At 37.6% G+C, this 17,920-nt stretch overlaps 1 protein-coding gene across 2 annotated transcripts in view; it reads left to right on the forward strand.

Annotated features, from left to right (window-relative positions):
* Nucleotides 1-264: 264 nt before the first annotated feature.
* The window catches only part of kazna (kazrin, periplakin interacting protein a), a 51,205-nt gene continuing 33,549 nt past the window's right edge, over nt 265-17,920 (forward strand). For both annotated transcript variants that reach the window (XM_052094849.1, XM_052094850.1), the window contains exons 1-2: nt 265-728; nt 15,788-15,871. In XM_052094849.1, coding sequence (XP_051950809.1) covers nt 689-728; nt 15,788-15,871 — 124 coding nt within the window. In that variant the 5' untranslated portion in view covers nt 265-688. The remainder of the gene's footprint in view (nt 729-15,787; nt 15,872-17,920) is intronic.

Consider the following 17,920-nt stretch of genomic DNA (forward strand, 5'->3'; position numbering starts at 1 on the left):
TAAATATATATGTGATTGAATATGGCATGTGTGTGTGTGTGTGTGTATATATATATATATATATATATATATATATATATATATATTTTTTTTTTATGTAAAATACAATAAACTACACAGTGGCGTATTTAAATAAACAGTTTGAGATACAAATTGAACGATCCTTTCGAAAGATGTCCTCCTGTGCTTTTCGTCAGATGGTATAGTCCATGTAAAGAGCCTCTGCATGCGCTTAATTCCCTTCACGAGTACGCGCGGCGGAAAGGAGCTGTAAAGCACGCCGGTTATTCTCTCCAAAGACGCTCTGTATCTCTTACGGTTTATTTTTCTCTATGGCAAACACATTCAGACATTAGTCAGTATGGGACTCTAAACAGTCATACTCACCTGGTGGATTTCTGCGCTTATAAAAGATCGTAAAATTGTCAGAATGGGATTTTAGTGTCCTAATGATGCAGCTGCCAATATGACACGTTCCGTGGATTCTCCCCGCAGGCGAAGATCCGGAGAATGATGGACGAGAACAAGCAGCTCGCGCAGCGGATCGATGGAGCGATCCAGTGTGCGAGTCAGGAGGTGGCGAACCTGCGCGCGGAGCTGACTGTCACCGGTCACAGACCGGCGGAACTTGACGAGCTGGAAGAACCAGGAGAACCGCAGGAACCTCATCATCATCATCATCATCATCATGCAGCAGCAGCAGCAGCAACAACAACAGAACCACCACGGTAAATAACCGCACATGTTACCGCTCACAACTGTTACCTGTGTGACCTTCGAGTGAATGGACTCTACACAAACTCTCTCTCTCTCACACACAGTTTCAGTTTTAAAGTGCTGTACTGGCATGACGCATATTTGTACATTTCAATTGCCAAAGCGTTTACAAATATAGTTTATCTGACAAAGAATTATACAAGTGAAGAGCAGTAGTAAAATTGGACATATTATGTTTAGTGATGAGAATGACACTCTGACTTTCATTGAGAGAAAGCATGCATGAATGGACCTGGTGTTGGTCAGTGTTTTGGTTTCTCTTTTCTGTCAAACTACCTTTCTCTCATCCCCTCTGGCTCTTTTAATTTCCTCCATTAATTTTAGTGGGTCACTAAGGAAAATTGTTTTCTGTTGTGTCTGCTCTGTTGTTGTGTTTCATTACAGTTTTTTCAGAGTGTGTTTTTGTGTTAAGGTGTGTCTGTTTCACAACAGAATGCTGTTTGTGTGTGTATTTTATTATGAGAGAGGGAGTTTTTGTGTTTCTATCCATCAACATATGTTATAGATCTTTTCCTTGGTGAAACAGAAATCCATGTTAGATACTGTGCTACTGGAACACAGTAATGCAGCCGAACAGAGGTCATGTTTCAGGAAATGACCCTTCATTTTATTTTCCATTAGAGGCCTACTGTCAGACTAAGTGTACTGCACTAGAAGATTATGCCCTGTTCTCCTGCTGTAGGCATTGATTGTTTGGTCAGTGTTCTGGTTGTCTCTAAGCTGTGTGGTGTAGCTTGGGAATTAGTTTATCAGGCTTCGTTTGAGTCTTTTGGGTGTTCAAAAGGGAATCAATATTTTAGATACAATGCCTCTCCCTTAAGCATAATCCACCTGCACTCCACCCCGGGCCATTTTGGGCCATACATTTAACACTTTTTATCCAGAGCAACATACTCTATGTCAGAGCCCCCCATGTGGTTATTATGCCATACATAAGGGCACAATGATGATTGATAAGGAGTGTGATTTCAATAATTGTTCAATCTCAGATAACTGTTGAAACATTAAATGTGCTCTTAAGTGAAAATGAGAGATTTGTTTCACCACACATTCATACACACATGCTCCCATCAGTTTACACTTCTGTTTTACAGAATTACATGAAAAACAGTTTGGTCTGTGTGTAAAATGGTGAAGAATCCACTCTGCTCCACTACTGTTACCAAACAGAATAGAAAAAATAATGACTGTTTTTAAGTGGTATTTGTTGTACAGATAGTCCAGCCTAAAACTCACACCATTGTTGCTGAAATTTGAGACCGTGTTGGGATTAGGGTTGAAAATCAAGAACTTGTTCCTATTTGGAACTGTTTCCATAAAAAAAACATACTGAAACAGTATGACTTTCTTTTCCGTTAACGGAACAGTTCTGTCCAGTTCTTGAACGTGCATTTTTACTCCCGATACCAGACATAACACCATATCAAAATACTCTTAACAGGGTTTTCTTCATTTAGTGACAGCGCTGCCTCTCATGAATCTACTGCATAAAACACACAGTGCAAACAGTGAATGAGCCATACTTTTCAATCAACAGTGTAGTGCGTTTCTTAAGCAAATTACTCTTAAAAGTGCAGTCACACATACCTTCCACGGGCAAAATGCAGTCATCTCAATGCAAATCTGTGCGATCGTGAATTCACGTGATGGACTTCCGGTGGCAAAGAATTTCTCTTTGCAGATTTTGCGTGGGATTCAAATTTGCCTGACGTGCACCTCTTCAAACATGTAACTTCGACGCAGACCACAACAGCTGTGATGGGTAAACTTTGTATCCAGAGACGGAAGCAGAGTTGTGTTCACAAGGGTCCGTGTTCATAAAATGAGCGCTTTTGAGGTGAAGGGATTATACAAGAGCAGAGCTGCATTTTCTGCTTTGTTTACAAAGTTATTTCTGTGAAATTCTCTATAAAGAGGTTTTCTGTGCTGTACTCAAGGCCTCAATATACTTCAGGAGAAGTTCTTATTCATTCTTTGTTCAAAGGTAAAAAGAGGTTCTAAACATTTGAGCAACAGTATACAGTTTACGAACATTCAAACACCCACCACACTGCTGTGGGAGGCGTTTAGAGGATCATTTAAATATGAGGACGCTACATGTAAAACCTTAACTAATGTGACATTAAAATGTGTTATCAGTGATTCTACATGAATGATTGTGAATTGTGATTGAGATGTAGGTAAATTTGCACCAGCTCGCTGATAACTACACGCCGGTGTGCTCTTGTTGACTGCTTTTGACTGACTGAACAACATAAACAAAATTAGCTGTCGAGGTAGGTGGAGTTCCAGGTCACACCTACCATTGACAAGGACCAATGGCAGTAAGAAGGTGTTAAGCAGTCTGTTGAGCAGTCCCAGATCAGCTGATACGAACCACCAAAATGGACACAAAAACACCTTCTTTTGACCAGATTTTGTTCTAAAGGACATCACACCTGTTCGTTCTTTGATTTCATATGAAGTATATTTGGACCTTTAGACTCTCTACACATTTTCTGCTATTCTCCAGTGTATTTTCTTTGCAATCGCTCGCGGAGATTTGCATGCCATTATATAACGAATTTTTCCCCTATGTCGGCATATATTATAGTACACACTGTATATCTCCGACAACCCCGCCCCCGAACACCCCATAACCGACTGTTATTGGTCGCATGTCAGTTATCACATGTCAGTCAGTTAGATGGCTTTTCCTGTCTAAATGGGCAGTTGAAGCTACCATAGACACCAGATCTTTGTCATAGGTCAGGCTATGTAAGAGACTACAGTAGGACCACTTATAGGATTGCAATAATGCCTGTAAAAAGTAAATAAAAAGTCTGTTAAAAACATCTTTTGCAATAATTGTATAAAAATAATTCTGATCTTTTGAAATCTGAAATTATCTCATTGTTTGGCAACAGCCTGCTGATGGCAGTAAATGCAATAAAAATGTTTTTTTTTTTTATTTATTTCCAAATAGGCTATTTAGAACGATTCCAATCTGAATCGTTAAGAGGAATCGAAACCCTGGATTCCCATCCCCAGTCCCTAGTTACTAAAAGCCTAGCTACTAATACAGAGCAATGTTGAAAACACCACAGAGCCACAGGCTTTACAATTTGTGGTAAATAAACCTTCAAATGACTTATAGCCATGTTTGCACATTAAACCTTGATAGGGGAAGGTATTTAACCATCGAAGAATTACACGTTTCCCTTTTAACTTGTGTACACAAACACACACACACTCAACCACACATTAAACAATTATTCAACAAAATGTGTGAACAAGACAGAAGTCATTCATCTTTAAATTCTTCATCATTACTCAGTAAAAATTCGCCTCATGAGCTCAGTTGAATCTTGACAGTCACCGTGATGCTCCTGCCCGCAGCACTCTCTCATTTCATTCAGCACTCGCTGAGAGCTCAGTAGATTGTGATCTTGTGTTTAACGTCCCACATCCAATTCACCTCTCTTTGCTCTGCCTTGGGCTTGGGTTGCCATGTCACTGAATGCATCCCTACTTTTGTCTTTTTATTGTAATTATTCAGACTGATCAAGCTGCTCTAACAGCCAATCAGGGGCTTTGTTAAGGCTTGTGACATTTGGCAACATGTCAGAATGCAGGAAGTGTGTATTGACAAAATAATGACTAATCAAGATGGAAACTCACACAGACACATACGCCCAAACACAGTCTGTCAGTGTAGATGAGAACAGTGCTAATTTATCTTTTAGAAGAGAGAGCAGCAGTGCAGATGGCCCTACAAAGACCTACTGCTAATGAATGAGACACTAAATGCATACAAATAAACATACACACACAGTTTTGTCTGCTCGTAGAATCATTGCTCACTAATGGCATGTCTCTGTATTAACTAGGGGTTGCCAGTAACATTCTAAAGACACAGGATTCTGTTGAATTCTTTTACAGTATTTTGTAATGATTCATGTTTATAGCTAGTTTATAGAGGGGTTTTCTCACTATGTGTACTTGCACATACATCTGCCGTAACTGACTGGACATTTGCTTGTAAACTATGTGATATTGATGTTTCTGAATTGCCTCTGTGGCTTGGCTAGGTAATTGTTTTGATTTAATAACTGTTGTTGTTTGCCATACACATACAAGAGATTGGTTATTTCTGCTTATGAAAATTACTGTATATTTATGCATTTACATTTAAGAACAGTGAATGTGAGGTCATTAGTTTAGATACATAGTCACCTGACTTTCCACTTAATGTAAATCTTTATCAAATAAGCAATTGCTATTGTAATTACTGTTTTCATTCTAGTGTTATAAAGCATGATGCAAACAGACAATTTGCTATACAGGTGTCATGGGGGCTGTTCAAGTTCGAATTCCCCATCTATCTGTCTCTAGGCAGCAGTGTGCGTTGCTAGGCAATCTTTCCTCTCATTATGACATCACAAAGGAGAGGACTGATAATGCCGCTAAAAGCTTTTCTCTCTCTCTTCACATACACTCACACACAATGCCTTTAGTTTATCCCAGTGACATTAATGAGCTATTAAGGGGGTCGTTAGCTTTTTAGATTTCAATTATGTTACTTGCCTTGTATTAATGTGGTTATATTTTCATAAGTGTGTTTGTTCATGCACTGGTGTTTATCTATTATTAAAATGCACAATGTATCTAGTTGTTTATTTCACAGCCAGAGTGCATTGAGAAGACAGGTGTTGTGCATTGGCACACTGAGATTGGTCTGCAAGCTGTCCTGATCCTGATCTCTGAGACTTGTGAACAGCCTAATTTAAATGCAAGGCAGAAGATGAAACATCTGACATATATCCAGATTAAGCAGCTGGATTGAAACAGTCAAGTGCACACACAGCTCCGTTCACTTATAAAGACCATTTTCACACTCGGATCACTGTGATCACCATCATTTAAGGCTTTAAATGGCACTAAAGCAGCATCAGAGGGGTCGTATCATTCCTTTTATATTTAATTTATTATTTTCCTTATTATTTAACTTATAGTGTTAGTAAAGGTTTTTTACACACACACAAAAAAACATTATATAGTATTAAATTATATTTGTCTCTGGCCCTCTGTCTGAAACCCTCGGTTTTCTGTGCTCTCCCTTTTAAGACATCAATATACACGCATCAGAAATCGCTAAAAACAGGCGCACAGTTTCTCTTACTTATTCTCTTCTCAATCTCTTAATGATGTTTAGAGCAGAATTTTTTAGTGACGTTTTAGTACAGTACCTGTATCTGAGCTTCTAATGTGCATGCTTCTCATACTTGTGTCCCTATTTTGCATGTTCAAGTTTTTACATTTTACGATCGTACACTTATTTCGCTTTTAATTCGCATGTAATCCGTTTCAGCTGACTTTAGCGTTGTCCTGTTTGAAACCGATGCATCTTAAAATTAAGATAACAAAATGAATTCACAAACTCATGCAGTTTGTCTTGATAACATGTCAGCAAACATAAAATAACATCTTTCTCCTGTTTTTGTGTTTACTGACACAATTTTCAAAGAAAAAAAAACAGCTCAAAATTATAAAGACAGTGGGTAGGGAGATGTGGGTGAAGTTTCATTTTAATTTTGTAATAATATATTTTTTTCTGCTTCCTAATACCTTGCCCTCTTCTTGAGCTCTCTATTTATTTCATTGGCTTTGGCTCATTGTCAGTCTTTTGCTCGTTGGGGCATTGCATACACCTGGCGACAAGACGTCTGGATATCAAGCTGTTTTTAAAACTGTCGTAGCGTCTGGGACGCATCTCGACCTGTCATAGGAGTGCGCACACAACAAGACTGTTCATCATGAGATCCAAGACTTCTCCTCGCAGACCAGTTGTTGACACAAAACATCAAAGGGGATCAGCTTGAGTCATGTAGTGTACACTAAGCTTTATGTGAAGTATGCAATCAAACTACTATAGTTGTTTTAAATGAAATAATCGAAAACTTAAAGTCGGCATACTATTGCTCCTGAATAATTCTATTATTAGGGAGTTAAGATTTGGTGATAATGCTATATTAAAGTAAGAACAGTGAAAATAGCTCAGACTAGCACAAGCTGTGAATGTGAAGGGTTAATAAATCTGTATACAACTGTAATAGATGATCAACCAGGGTGTTTGCTTCTGTAGTGTGACCACTTCAATATGCACCCTGTGTAATGGGAAATATGGTATGTTTGCCAGGTGGGGAGTCTAAGAGGAAGTTTTGAGTTCTGAAACGTACTGTATGTTTTTATAGTAATAAACTCTAATATGTCAAAAGGTCAAGGAAAATTTGATTCCTGATGACATTACCCCTTTAAAGGTCAGGCTAAATCACTATCATCAAGTTCCGGTCTTGGTTTTAATCTAATATTGTCAGACATATGAGCGTGATGTGCTCTCAACTAATCCATGCTATCTCTTAAGTGTTTATCCTGTATCATTCTCTTGCTTTTTTTGTTCGTCTTGAATTCCTTTACCTCCCATTAGTGCTGACTGACTGTTTTACCTGGCTTGTGATTCTGGGTCTCTCATATCTTTCAGATGACGCCAACGTACGTTTTACTTCTCTGTTAATGCTGACATGCACTGTATTCTTTCTTTTACCTCAATGACAATGTTTCCCTACTCTCTGTGTTGATGTGGAGTCACTCTTTTACCTTGCCTGATAATGTTCACTCCATCTGACTTCACCAATGATTGTGATTCATTTATTTTTGTTCTGTAGAATTACAAACTACTCACTATGAATATTCTTGTCACTTATATGAATGACTCACCCTTTCTGATTATGATTCTCATTTGTACAGTTGTTGTTGTGTAATTTTTCACACTTACTGATGTGATCACGTGATAGACTCTGTGAGTGATCTCATAATTATTAATATATCATCCAGGCCAATTAAATGGCCAATACTTGGATATTATGAGAGTCGATAACTGTGCCCAAAAGGCTGATTAACCGAAGTGGCCATTCCACCTACTGTAAATTCCAAATACAGCCTTACAGCCTTGTAAATGGATAGTGCACATTTTCTGTATTTTAAATATTCTTTTAGTGCATTTTGAGTAAAATTGGCCATTGAAGAAATCTACCACTACTCGTTATTCTTTACTAGAGGCTCAATGTCAACATGATGACACAGGATGTTAATATGTTGCTGCCGAATATTACAGCACCCTGACAATAACCCCATTCTACTGAGTTACTGACAAGAACCGTCTCCCATTATTGGCATTACTTAAATTGTGTTTACATTTTCATGTGGCGCAACTGAGCATTGCGTCAACAACCTCATAGACCCAGGTTCACATCCCATGTGAAACCAGGAAGTAATAATTTTTGCATAATTCATGATGAACATGATTCTGAGCTTTGATCAAGAATACATTATCAATCCACTGACGGTTAGGTTTAGATTTGGAGTTTGGGTTTTGTACCATAGAGGTAATAAAATATGCATTGCTCTTCACTGTACTACATCATTTTAAACTAAAAACTTATTTTGACTAATGCAAATTTCAGACAGATAGGTCCAGTTTTACTTAATCTAATCTAAATGTAATTTACTGCTTAATTTTAAATTGACCTGGCTCTTTTAATACACTCAAAACAGATCTCAAGCATTTAAATATTTTTTTTAATGGTCTTTCAGAGCTTTCTATAGTATGTAAGCATCTTTATTCTGCTGAGAACTAGTCTATGGCTTTTGAGAATTTGTGTGCGTAACTGAGTCTTCATGCAAGGGAGTGTGTTGATGTTTGTCATAAAAGCTTAAACAATGACCCAAGTCTCCAGTTGTCGCAAGTAATTTTGTCAGTCAGTTTAGAATCACATTTCTCTCTATCTCTCCCTCTTTCTTTCTTTTCTCTCTCAGTTCCTCAGTATTCTCTTTCCATGCCTTTTCTCTCTTTTTCTTTCACAGAACTCAAAACCACACGTTCAGGCTGAACTGATTAACGCTGTAGACATAAGTCTTTACTGATGACAGTGTAGTGCAGGATAAGTCTCTGTATACTGAAGTTGTTCAGTTCATCTGACACCTGCACACCCTGCTGCTCTAGTGCCCTTGAATGAGCCTGTTGACCCCTCATGAACATTAAAGTCCATCTACTCTGACTATGGTTTTGGCCTGGATGAGTGAGCATGTGTGAGTGTGTGTGTGTGTGTGTGGCTGTATTCAGATCATAATAAATCATAAAAAGACTACAGAACTTCCATTAGCTAACTCCTCATTTATCACACTAACAACAGTATGGGTTGAAATACTCAGTTATAAATAAATAGTGTGTGCGTGCGCGTGTGTGAGAGAGAGCGAGAGAGAGCGAGAGTAAGAGAGAGGATGCGAAGGGGCAGTCTGTACAACCTTTGCACTGCATAGCTTAAAACTTTTCAATTAACTCACTTCACTCTTATAATACACACACACACACAAACACACACACATGCTTCAGGGAGTGTCATATTCCACCTGCTCTGTTAGTATGGAACATCTAGAGGAGTTGACAGGACAGTTTTTCCACACTGTCTCTTTCACTTCTGTTGGGTTATAAAGCAAAAAAGTGAGTAGCTAATATGTCTGTGTGCCAGAGAAAATGCATTTGTTGTCATGCATGCTGTCACAGTTACTGACCCATTGTGTATGCAAGCTTTTATTTTTGTCATATGATCTGATCAGCCAAATGTGAACATGCTGCATTTTCTGCCATATTTAACTATTGTGTCTCCAGAAACAAACAACAGGATAGGTTATTCAACTCCTATCTGTTGCACTACTGTCACAGAGTATGTAGTTGTGAATATTTGTTTTATATTTATTATATATGTAGCATATGAAGTTAGGCTTTGTAAGAGTTTTGTGAGTCGGTTGTATGACTATGGATTTTCTATATGTAATTTGTCTAGATTCTCAAGAAACCCATCAAGTTAATGGATCCTAAACATTTTTATGTGTTAATGGTTAAGTTTTAAGGATTTAATTTTGTGTGCTGTGTTTGCCAGTGTTCAGCATAATGTTGAACACAGATGTACTTATATCTGTTTACCGTTTGGCATCAAACAGACTGGATGAGGTTACCAGCCAAAGAGAGAGAGAGAGAGAGAGAGAGTGTTTGTTCGTTCGTGTATTTTGCTATTTACAGCACTCTGAGATGATATGGCACTCTGAAATAAGCCCTCCCTACCAATGAGGTATAAAAGGTTAGGCTAAAGAGGAACATTTTGGAAAGGGGTTATAAATGTAATGTACATATATAAATATGTACTTTGTACTACAGACTTTATAGTTAGCAGTCACTGAAAAGTGATTAAAAAAAGCCAACTTCGACTGAAATCAATGTTCTAACATTCAGACTAGTAAACCAAAATGTTTTTTTCGTTACTAAGCTATCTAGTCATTTTGTTGAGATTCATAATGGATAAAGCTCTGCACATACGTACATACTGATCAAGGATAATTCTTGGGCTGGCAGAGTTGTGGCATTAAAAGCGGAGCCTTCATTAAAATATTTAATAATTGTTATGGAGGTCTTCCTGCGCTTCAAAATCAGAAAAGCATTTAAATTCAGAGAATAGCAGAAAATTTCAAGAGCTTGTTCAAGGCCTGAAGTCACGGTGAGAGCATCATTGAGCGTTTGTCATTCAGGGAATGTTCAAGGCCATCAGCACTGCTATAGTTGACAGCTTTTATCAGATCTCTCTATCACTGTTATTAACTTGTTTATGTCCCATGAACATCTCCTTCAATGGGATTAATGGGTTGCTTATGGCACTGCCAAGCTTTTCTTCTTATGTTGCATTAATACTCTCTTGAATTTTGAGAGTTTCTTTAACAGTGTACTCTGATGTCCGATTACAACTGAATATATTTGTTTCCTTGCTTATTACAGATACTCCATTTCTTATAAGCCCAATTCATTTGTCACAGGCTAAAGTTATTTTGTTCAAGAGCCTCTCAACTTTCAATGTTCATCTTTGTTGTAGTTCCGTACAAGCAGATACAAAAATAACAACTTACTGAAGAATGAATGTATACTCACTGAGCACTTTATGAGGAAAACCTCTACACCTATTCATGCGATTATTTAATCAGCCAATCATGTGGCAGCAGTGCAATGCATAAAATCATGTAGATACGGGTCAGGAGCTTCAGTTAATTTTCACATCAGCCATCAACTATCAGAATGAGGAAATAATGTGATCTCAGTTATTTCAATTGTGGCAGGATTGTTGATGCCAGATGGGCTGGTTTGAGTATTTCTGTAACTGCTGATCTCCTGGGATTTTTTTATGCACAACAGTTTCTATAGTTCACTCATAATGGTGCCAAAAACAAAAAACATCCAGTGAGCGGCTGTTCTGCAGACTGAGATGCCTTGTTGATGAGAGAGGTCAACAGAGAATGACCAGACTGGTTCGAGCTGACAGAAAGGCTACGGTAAGTCAGATAACCATTCTGTGCAATTGCGGTGAGCAGAATAGAATCTCAGAATACACAACATGTTGAACCTTGAGGTGGATAGTTTGCAACTGCAGAAGACCACATTTGGCACTTTATTAGGATGATAGTGTTCCTAATAAAATGCTCCCTTTAAACCCTCTGGTACTATAGCCCTTTTCAACATCTAAAATTAGGGCCCTTTGATGCCCCTAAAACATGCAGGTTTGGGCACTGTTGCCTTGGCTGGCATCTGTTGCTTAGCAACCCCTGGTCATCTCCTGACTTAGCTGGAGACTGTCTGTCAGAGAGATAGATGAGTTTTGACCCCTGAATGAGAGATTTTAAACATCTTTAACTAATTTAATTAATAACATACAAGCATTTGGGTGCCACAATATGAAATCACATGTGATAATGGACTACTTTTTTGGTTTCATAGTGCTTTTTTGCCATTTTTGGAGCTTGACAGCCCAAAGTCACTAGGAACTGTTGGTATTTGGAATAGAGCTGTGTAATCATTTTTCGAAGTGCTCCTTTGGTGTTTCACAGAAAAAAATAACAGCATATAGACCATTTCAAGCGCTATTTGTAGGTGCAAGAAAGTGACGTCTTTGTTAGACTTATTCAAAACAACAGCGGGAGGCACTTTATTCATAGTGACATTAATAACGTCAATAGAATGTAATAGAATGTCATTATTAAAATGTATACTGTTTTGTTCGGTGGCTGAATGCTCTCTGGATGCCTGGAACTTAGGGAAATTAAAGTGTTTACATTTCTGAAAAACAACCGCAAGTGATAGGATGGATACGTGCAGTACTAACAACTATAGCACACATCTTAACTCTAGTAGGTGAATTATATTTTTGCCAACTAATGGTAATCTTAATAGGTTGAGTATAGCTGGCTAATTTAGTCATGGTATTTCTTGAAGGACTCTAAAAGTGACTAGATCATTCCCATTATAATGAATGTCTTTTACATTTAGTAATTTAGCCAACACTTTTATCCAAAGCAACCAACAAAATGAGGAACTTAACAAGCAATTTGTCATACAAAAGTCAACACAGTATCACACTGTCAAGTTCTCAGAGTAGCTAGAGTAGTATAGAAGCTCCTGCAGAAGAAAGTGACACACGAGGAAAGTTTTTTTTTAAATTCTATTTTATATAATTAAAAAGAAGACACTTACCTTGTCTGCAAGTCATGTGCTTGCATTAACAGCTTCATTGGTTATATCAGGAGCAATCCAATATTCCTGACTTTGCCATTGAGGAAATAATAGAGGGCAACAGTACCGTCCACATTTTTCAGCCATGTCGGTTATGAAAGTATTTTTCCCATTGACTTTTCAAAAAATCCTACATAAAAGAGTTCTAAACCATGAACCAAACCAACCAGCTCAGAGGTGAATCACAACATTACAAACTTTGATCAGAAGCAAAAAAGTATTTGAAAATCAGAAAAATGCAATTGCGAATGATTTAATTGAATAAAAAACATTGTGAATAGATAAAACAATTGATTTTATGTTCTTGATTATAGGTATGGAAACAATAGATTTTACATTTATTGCAAAATATTCTGATATGTACAAATAGATGAGTAGTTTAAGGGTGAAGTGAGACAGACTCGATTACGTCAATCACAGTGCTTCATGGGAGCGCGTGGTCGCTCCGAGGCACATTTTGCGGCCTTGGTTGGCTACTGTTCTCTGATTGGTGAAGCTTTCTCTGCTGTACCATGGTAATGTAGCTGTTTACCATGAATTCTGCTGTCAAACAATTTTTAAACAATGAAGTTGAAATAATGCAGATGGATGGCTTTAACTGAAGCATATACCATTGATGAACATCCTCGGAGCTCAAGTTATTGTTGAGAATCAATTTTGTCTATGGAAAAATATATGGGATTTTTACTTCCAGAATCAGACAGTTACACTCAATTGTGAGCATCTAAACTATGATGCAATTTCATTGCCTCTCTCGTGTAGATGCTCAGTGTCAACATGTCTAGGTAAGTCACTTCAGGTAAACGTTTGTTGACTCTAGATCTTATTTAAAGGCTCCGGTAATGTCACCTCATTGTTGATTTTCAGTTTTTGCAAATATCTAATTTGTTCCATTTTAGCTAGGCTCTAAAACAGTATGTTAGTCATTTTATTTTTACAGTTCTGGGTTATAAAAATGGCGCTTCCGGAAATGCTTCAGGGCCAGACATGCACAGTAGAGTTCTAATTCCTTTGTTATTGTTAAGTCCTTGAAATGTTCTATCGGCTTGGTATTACTTGAGGTTAATTAAAAACATAATTTACATTTAATCCACAATGATATCAGGTTGAGGGAAAACCCATTTAGTTTTGTGTCATGGTGGATGAACTGTTTATGAAAAACCTCATTACAGTCAGACCAATTGGTTCCCATGACAACGGGATGCTTATGAGTTACCAGTAATCTGAATTCATGTGCTTTAGAGGATGCATTTTCTAGAACTAGGATGTTAGGAAAAATGTCAAAGGAATTTATATTCTGTATTTAAAATGTTTTTGTTGTGTTTGACAGTCTCGCTGAAGTTTTGACAAAGACATCTTCCACCACTGCTGCATTTTCTTCTCTTTGTTTGACATGTTGTCCCACCCCCTCACTCTCTTTAATCTTGTTTCTGTCTCTCTGCTTGGGAAACAATACTTTTCATGCATTCATCACCGATCTGTTAAACTCAGTGTGTGTGCGTGCGTGTGTGTGCGTGCGTGTGTGTGCGTGCGTGTGCGTGTGTGTGTGTGTGTGTGTGTGTGTGTGTGTGTGTGTGTGTGTGTGTGTGTGTGTGTGTGCGTGTGTGTGTGTGCGTGTGTGTGTGTGTGTGTGTGTGTGTGTGTGTGCGTGTGTGCGTGTGAGCGTGCGCGTGCGCGTGTGTGTGTGTGTGTGTGTGTGTGTGTGTGTGTGTGTGGGTGAGGGACAGAAAGAAATATAGAGCGATAGAGCCGTTTAAGTTTAAATTAATGCATCTTATTCGAGATACAGCCTCTCAGAGACCTGTGCCACCTCTGTGTGTGTTTTGGGCAATTACTTTGTAGATGCTAGATAGAATATAGATGAACAGTGTTTATATTTCCCAACAATCTTTTGTACTGTTACAGCAAAAGGATGGGGAAGGAATGAGAGAAGAGGAAATTAAGTGTCTTAGCGCTTAGCACTTCAGTGATTTATGTCACACATGATCATGAAATCAATATTCTTCAAGGGCATGTGTGTGTTTGTTTACATGTGTGTATTTGTGAGTGTTTTGAGTCACTGACATCTGTAACATCTTTGACACTTTGCTGTCAGTCCCTGCTAAAATTCAAATTGAGTGACATTTGATCAGAGAGCAAATCTGCAAACATCTTACCACATCCCTTAGATGCAGGAATATTATAGTTTTAATTTGTATTACTTTTCTTTAATCTCTGATTTTTTTAATTGGTCTTTTTCAATTTAGGTTTGTATTTGTTAGTTTTCACACTATGAGTGTTAGTTTTGTCAGTGATTTCTTGTTTTAGTTAAATATAAGTTTTTCAGTATAATTCATTTTTGTTTTAGCAGATGTATTATGTATTTATTAGAATAACTGATATAAATTATTATTATTATTATTATTTATTTTTTTCTCCCCTTTTTCTCTCCAATTTGGAATGCCCAATGCCCTCCAAGTCCTCGTGGTGGCATAGCGACTCGCCTCAATCTGGGCGAGGGAGGACGAATCTCAGCTGCCTCCGCGTCTGAGACCGTCAATCCAGGCACCTAATCACATAGCTTTAGCGTGTTACTGCGGAGTAGTAGCGTGTGGAGGCTTCACACTATTCTCTGCAGCATCCACGTGCAACTCACCAAGCACCCCACCTAGAGCAAGCCACATTATAGCAACCACGAGGACGTTACCCCATGTGACTCTACCCTCCCTAGCAACCGGGCCATTTTGGTTGCTTAGGAGACCTGGCTAGTGTTATCGATATCTGGAGGCATTTTCTTGTTTAGTGAAAGTTGTAAAGGTTTCAAATTTTATAGCATACTGTGTATCAAACTAAAATAAATAAGAATTATTATTCTATATTATTTTGTTTGGGAATCATGTAAATTTGTATTATTATATATTTTTATCATTTTTATTATTAATTTTTAATTTTTCAATTGATATTTTCTGTTTATTATTTCAGTTCATGAAAATTTTTTCACTTAGATTTTAGTTTTCGTTAAAGGTAATGACACTGCTTCGAGAGAGACTGGGGAGTGACAGAATGCGTATTTCCCCCAGCAGAACAAAGCTGGTAATATTTTTTTAAAGATTATGCAGATTTTAATTAGGCAGAGAGATTTTCTAAGCATTGAAATCTATCCTGAAAGCGTTATAACAAGCATCTAGTGGCTGAGCCTCTATGCTGTCATCGATTTGTGTGTTAAATGCTTCCAGCTCATTCTGCAGAGAGTGGTGTGATATTTCAGCTGGATCAGAGTTAAGATACACCACTGCTGATATCAGAGGTCATGATTTGAGCTATAGACTTTTGTGTTGTTGGTGTTCACTAAGATAATGATGTGTATGTGTTTTTCTCTCTCAGATACACCAGTGCAAAGGCAGAAAGCTTTGATTGAGCTTAGTCAAAGAAGTGACCTTGTTAACCAAGATACATCATTTGATAAAGGTAAGAATATTGCACACACCCAAAAACCATGTAAAGAAGCCTGCATAGACACAGGCAGGCGCAAGCGCATTCGCATCCATAAACGCACCACTGACTGGTGGAATGAAAATGAGTGTACATGTCAGATTGAAACTCTATGAGGGTTTTCCTGAGAGATGGAGATTGGGGAATGTTCCTGAGCTGGGAGATAAGACAACAAAAAACAGCACACACACTCTGGTCTCAGCCTCAGACTGTTCAGCCATTGACCATTCACAGACTGTTTGATGCATACTGCACACAAAAAGGGCAAGAGCTTTCTTTTATAAAATAAACCCTGATCTTATGGCTTCACTGACTTTACATAAATTCCTGGAGTCCACTGGGAAACAAAGTTGTATTTAGGTAAAATTATGCTGCTGAGTGCTTCTGAGGAAGAACCAATCACTGTAACTTTTTTTTTTCTTTTTTCTAGTAATTTCTTCTTTATTGTTTATATTTCCCATTATTTGAATGACCTGCCAGTTTATTTTGTGTCTGCATGTTATTGTGATACTAGTGATTTCAAAGTAACCCACCCCTAAACATCACCCCTCCATATAGCTTAAAGGGAAAGTTCACCCAAAAATTTAAATTCTCTCATCAAGTTAATGGTGATCAGACCTTTAATGCTCCAAAATAGACATAAAGCCAACATAAAAGTAATCCACATGACTCCAGTGGTTAAATGAATGTCTTTTAAAGTAATCGGATCGCTTTGGGTGAGAAACAGATCAATATTTAAATCCTTTTTGGAAAGTGAAATTGGAGATTTACAGTGAAAAATGTGTAATATTTTGGTCTGTTCTCACCCAAAACTGATTGTATCACTTCAGAAGACATATATTAAACCACTGGAGTCTTTAATTGTTGGGTGAACTATCCCTTTAACATGTCAGTCTGACAGCCTTTTACTGTCTAAAATGTATGTACACAGAAATTACAATTGCAGAAATTATATTATGAAATTAATAGGGCAGTCAATCAATTACACATTTCAATCAAATTAATTACATGATATGCCAATTAATTGGTCACAATAATTCACATTTATAAATATTTGCCAAAAAAGGCTCCTGAATAAAGATTATATAATAATTAAAATAATTATAAATATAATATACAGTATTATATAGTAATTCAGACAGTTTGAAGACATTATTGTGGCTGACAAGTAAATCATTGATTAGACAATACAAAAGTCATGAATATAGAAAATAAAAATCATGCACTATAAATCCCAACTTGCTCACTCTACTTACATTTTTTGTGGAAACGGCTTGCACATAAAACTTTTTGTTTAGTCCAGCACAGTAACATGAAAGTTTTGAGTACACTTGACACAAATTTAGGTGTTGTTTCTACTCAAAGATTATAAATGGTAAATGGTCTGCACTTACATAGTGCCTTTTTAACCTTAGCGGTATTCAAAGCGCTTTACACTGCGTCTCATTCATCACATTCATTCATCCATTCACACACACACACACACACACACACACACACACACACACACACACACACACACACACACATGTTGTGTTTCCATGTTTTATGGGGACTTTCCATAGACATAATGGTTTTTATACTGTACAAACTTTATATTCTATCCCCTAAACCTAACCCTACCCCTAAACCTAACCCTCACAGAAAACTTTCTGCATTTTTACATTTTCAAAAACATAATTTAGTATGATTTATAAGCTGTTTTCCTCATGGGGACCTGACAAAATGTCCCCACAAGGTCAAAAATTTCGGGTTTTACTATCCTTATGGGGACATTTGGTCCCCACAAAGTGATAAATACACGCACACACACACACACACACACACACACACACACACACACACAACAGCAGAATTGCCATGCAAGGCACTAGCCTGCCAATGGGAGAAACTTGGGGTTCAGTGTCTTGCCCAAGGAGACTTTGGGATGTGGTCTGGGAATCGAACCGCCAATCCTGCGATTTAAAGCAGTCTAAAATGATGATTTTCACATCAATCTACACTCCATACCCCATAATGACGAAG

The sequence above is a fragment of the Xyrauchen texanus genome, chromosome 27 (genome assembly GCF_025860055.1).
Source record: "Xyrauchen texanus isolate HMW12.3.18 chromosome 27, RBS_HiC_50CHRs, whole genome shotgun sequence".
In the NCBI taxonomy this organism is placed as follows: Eukaryota; Metazoa; Chordata; class Actinopteri; order Cypriniformes; family Catostomidae; genus Xyrauchen; species Xyrauchen texanus.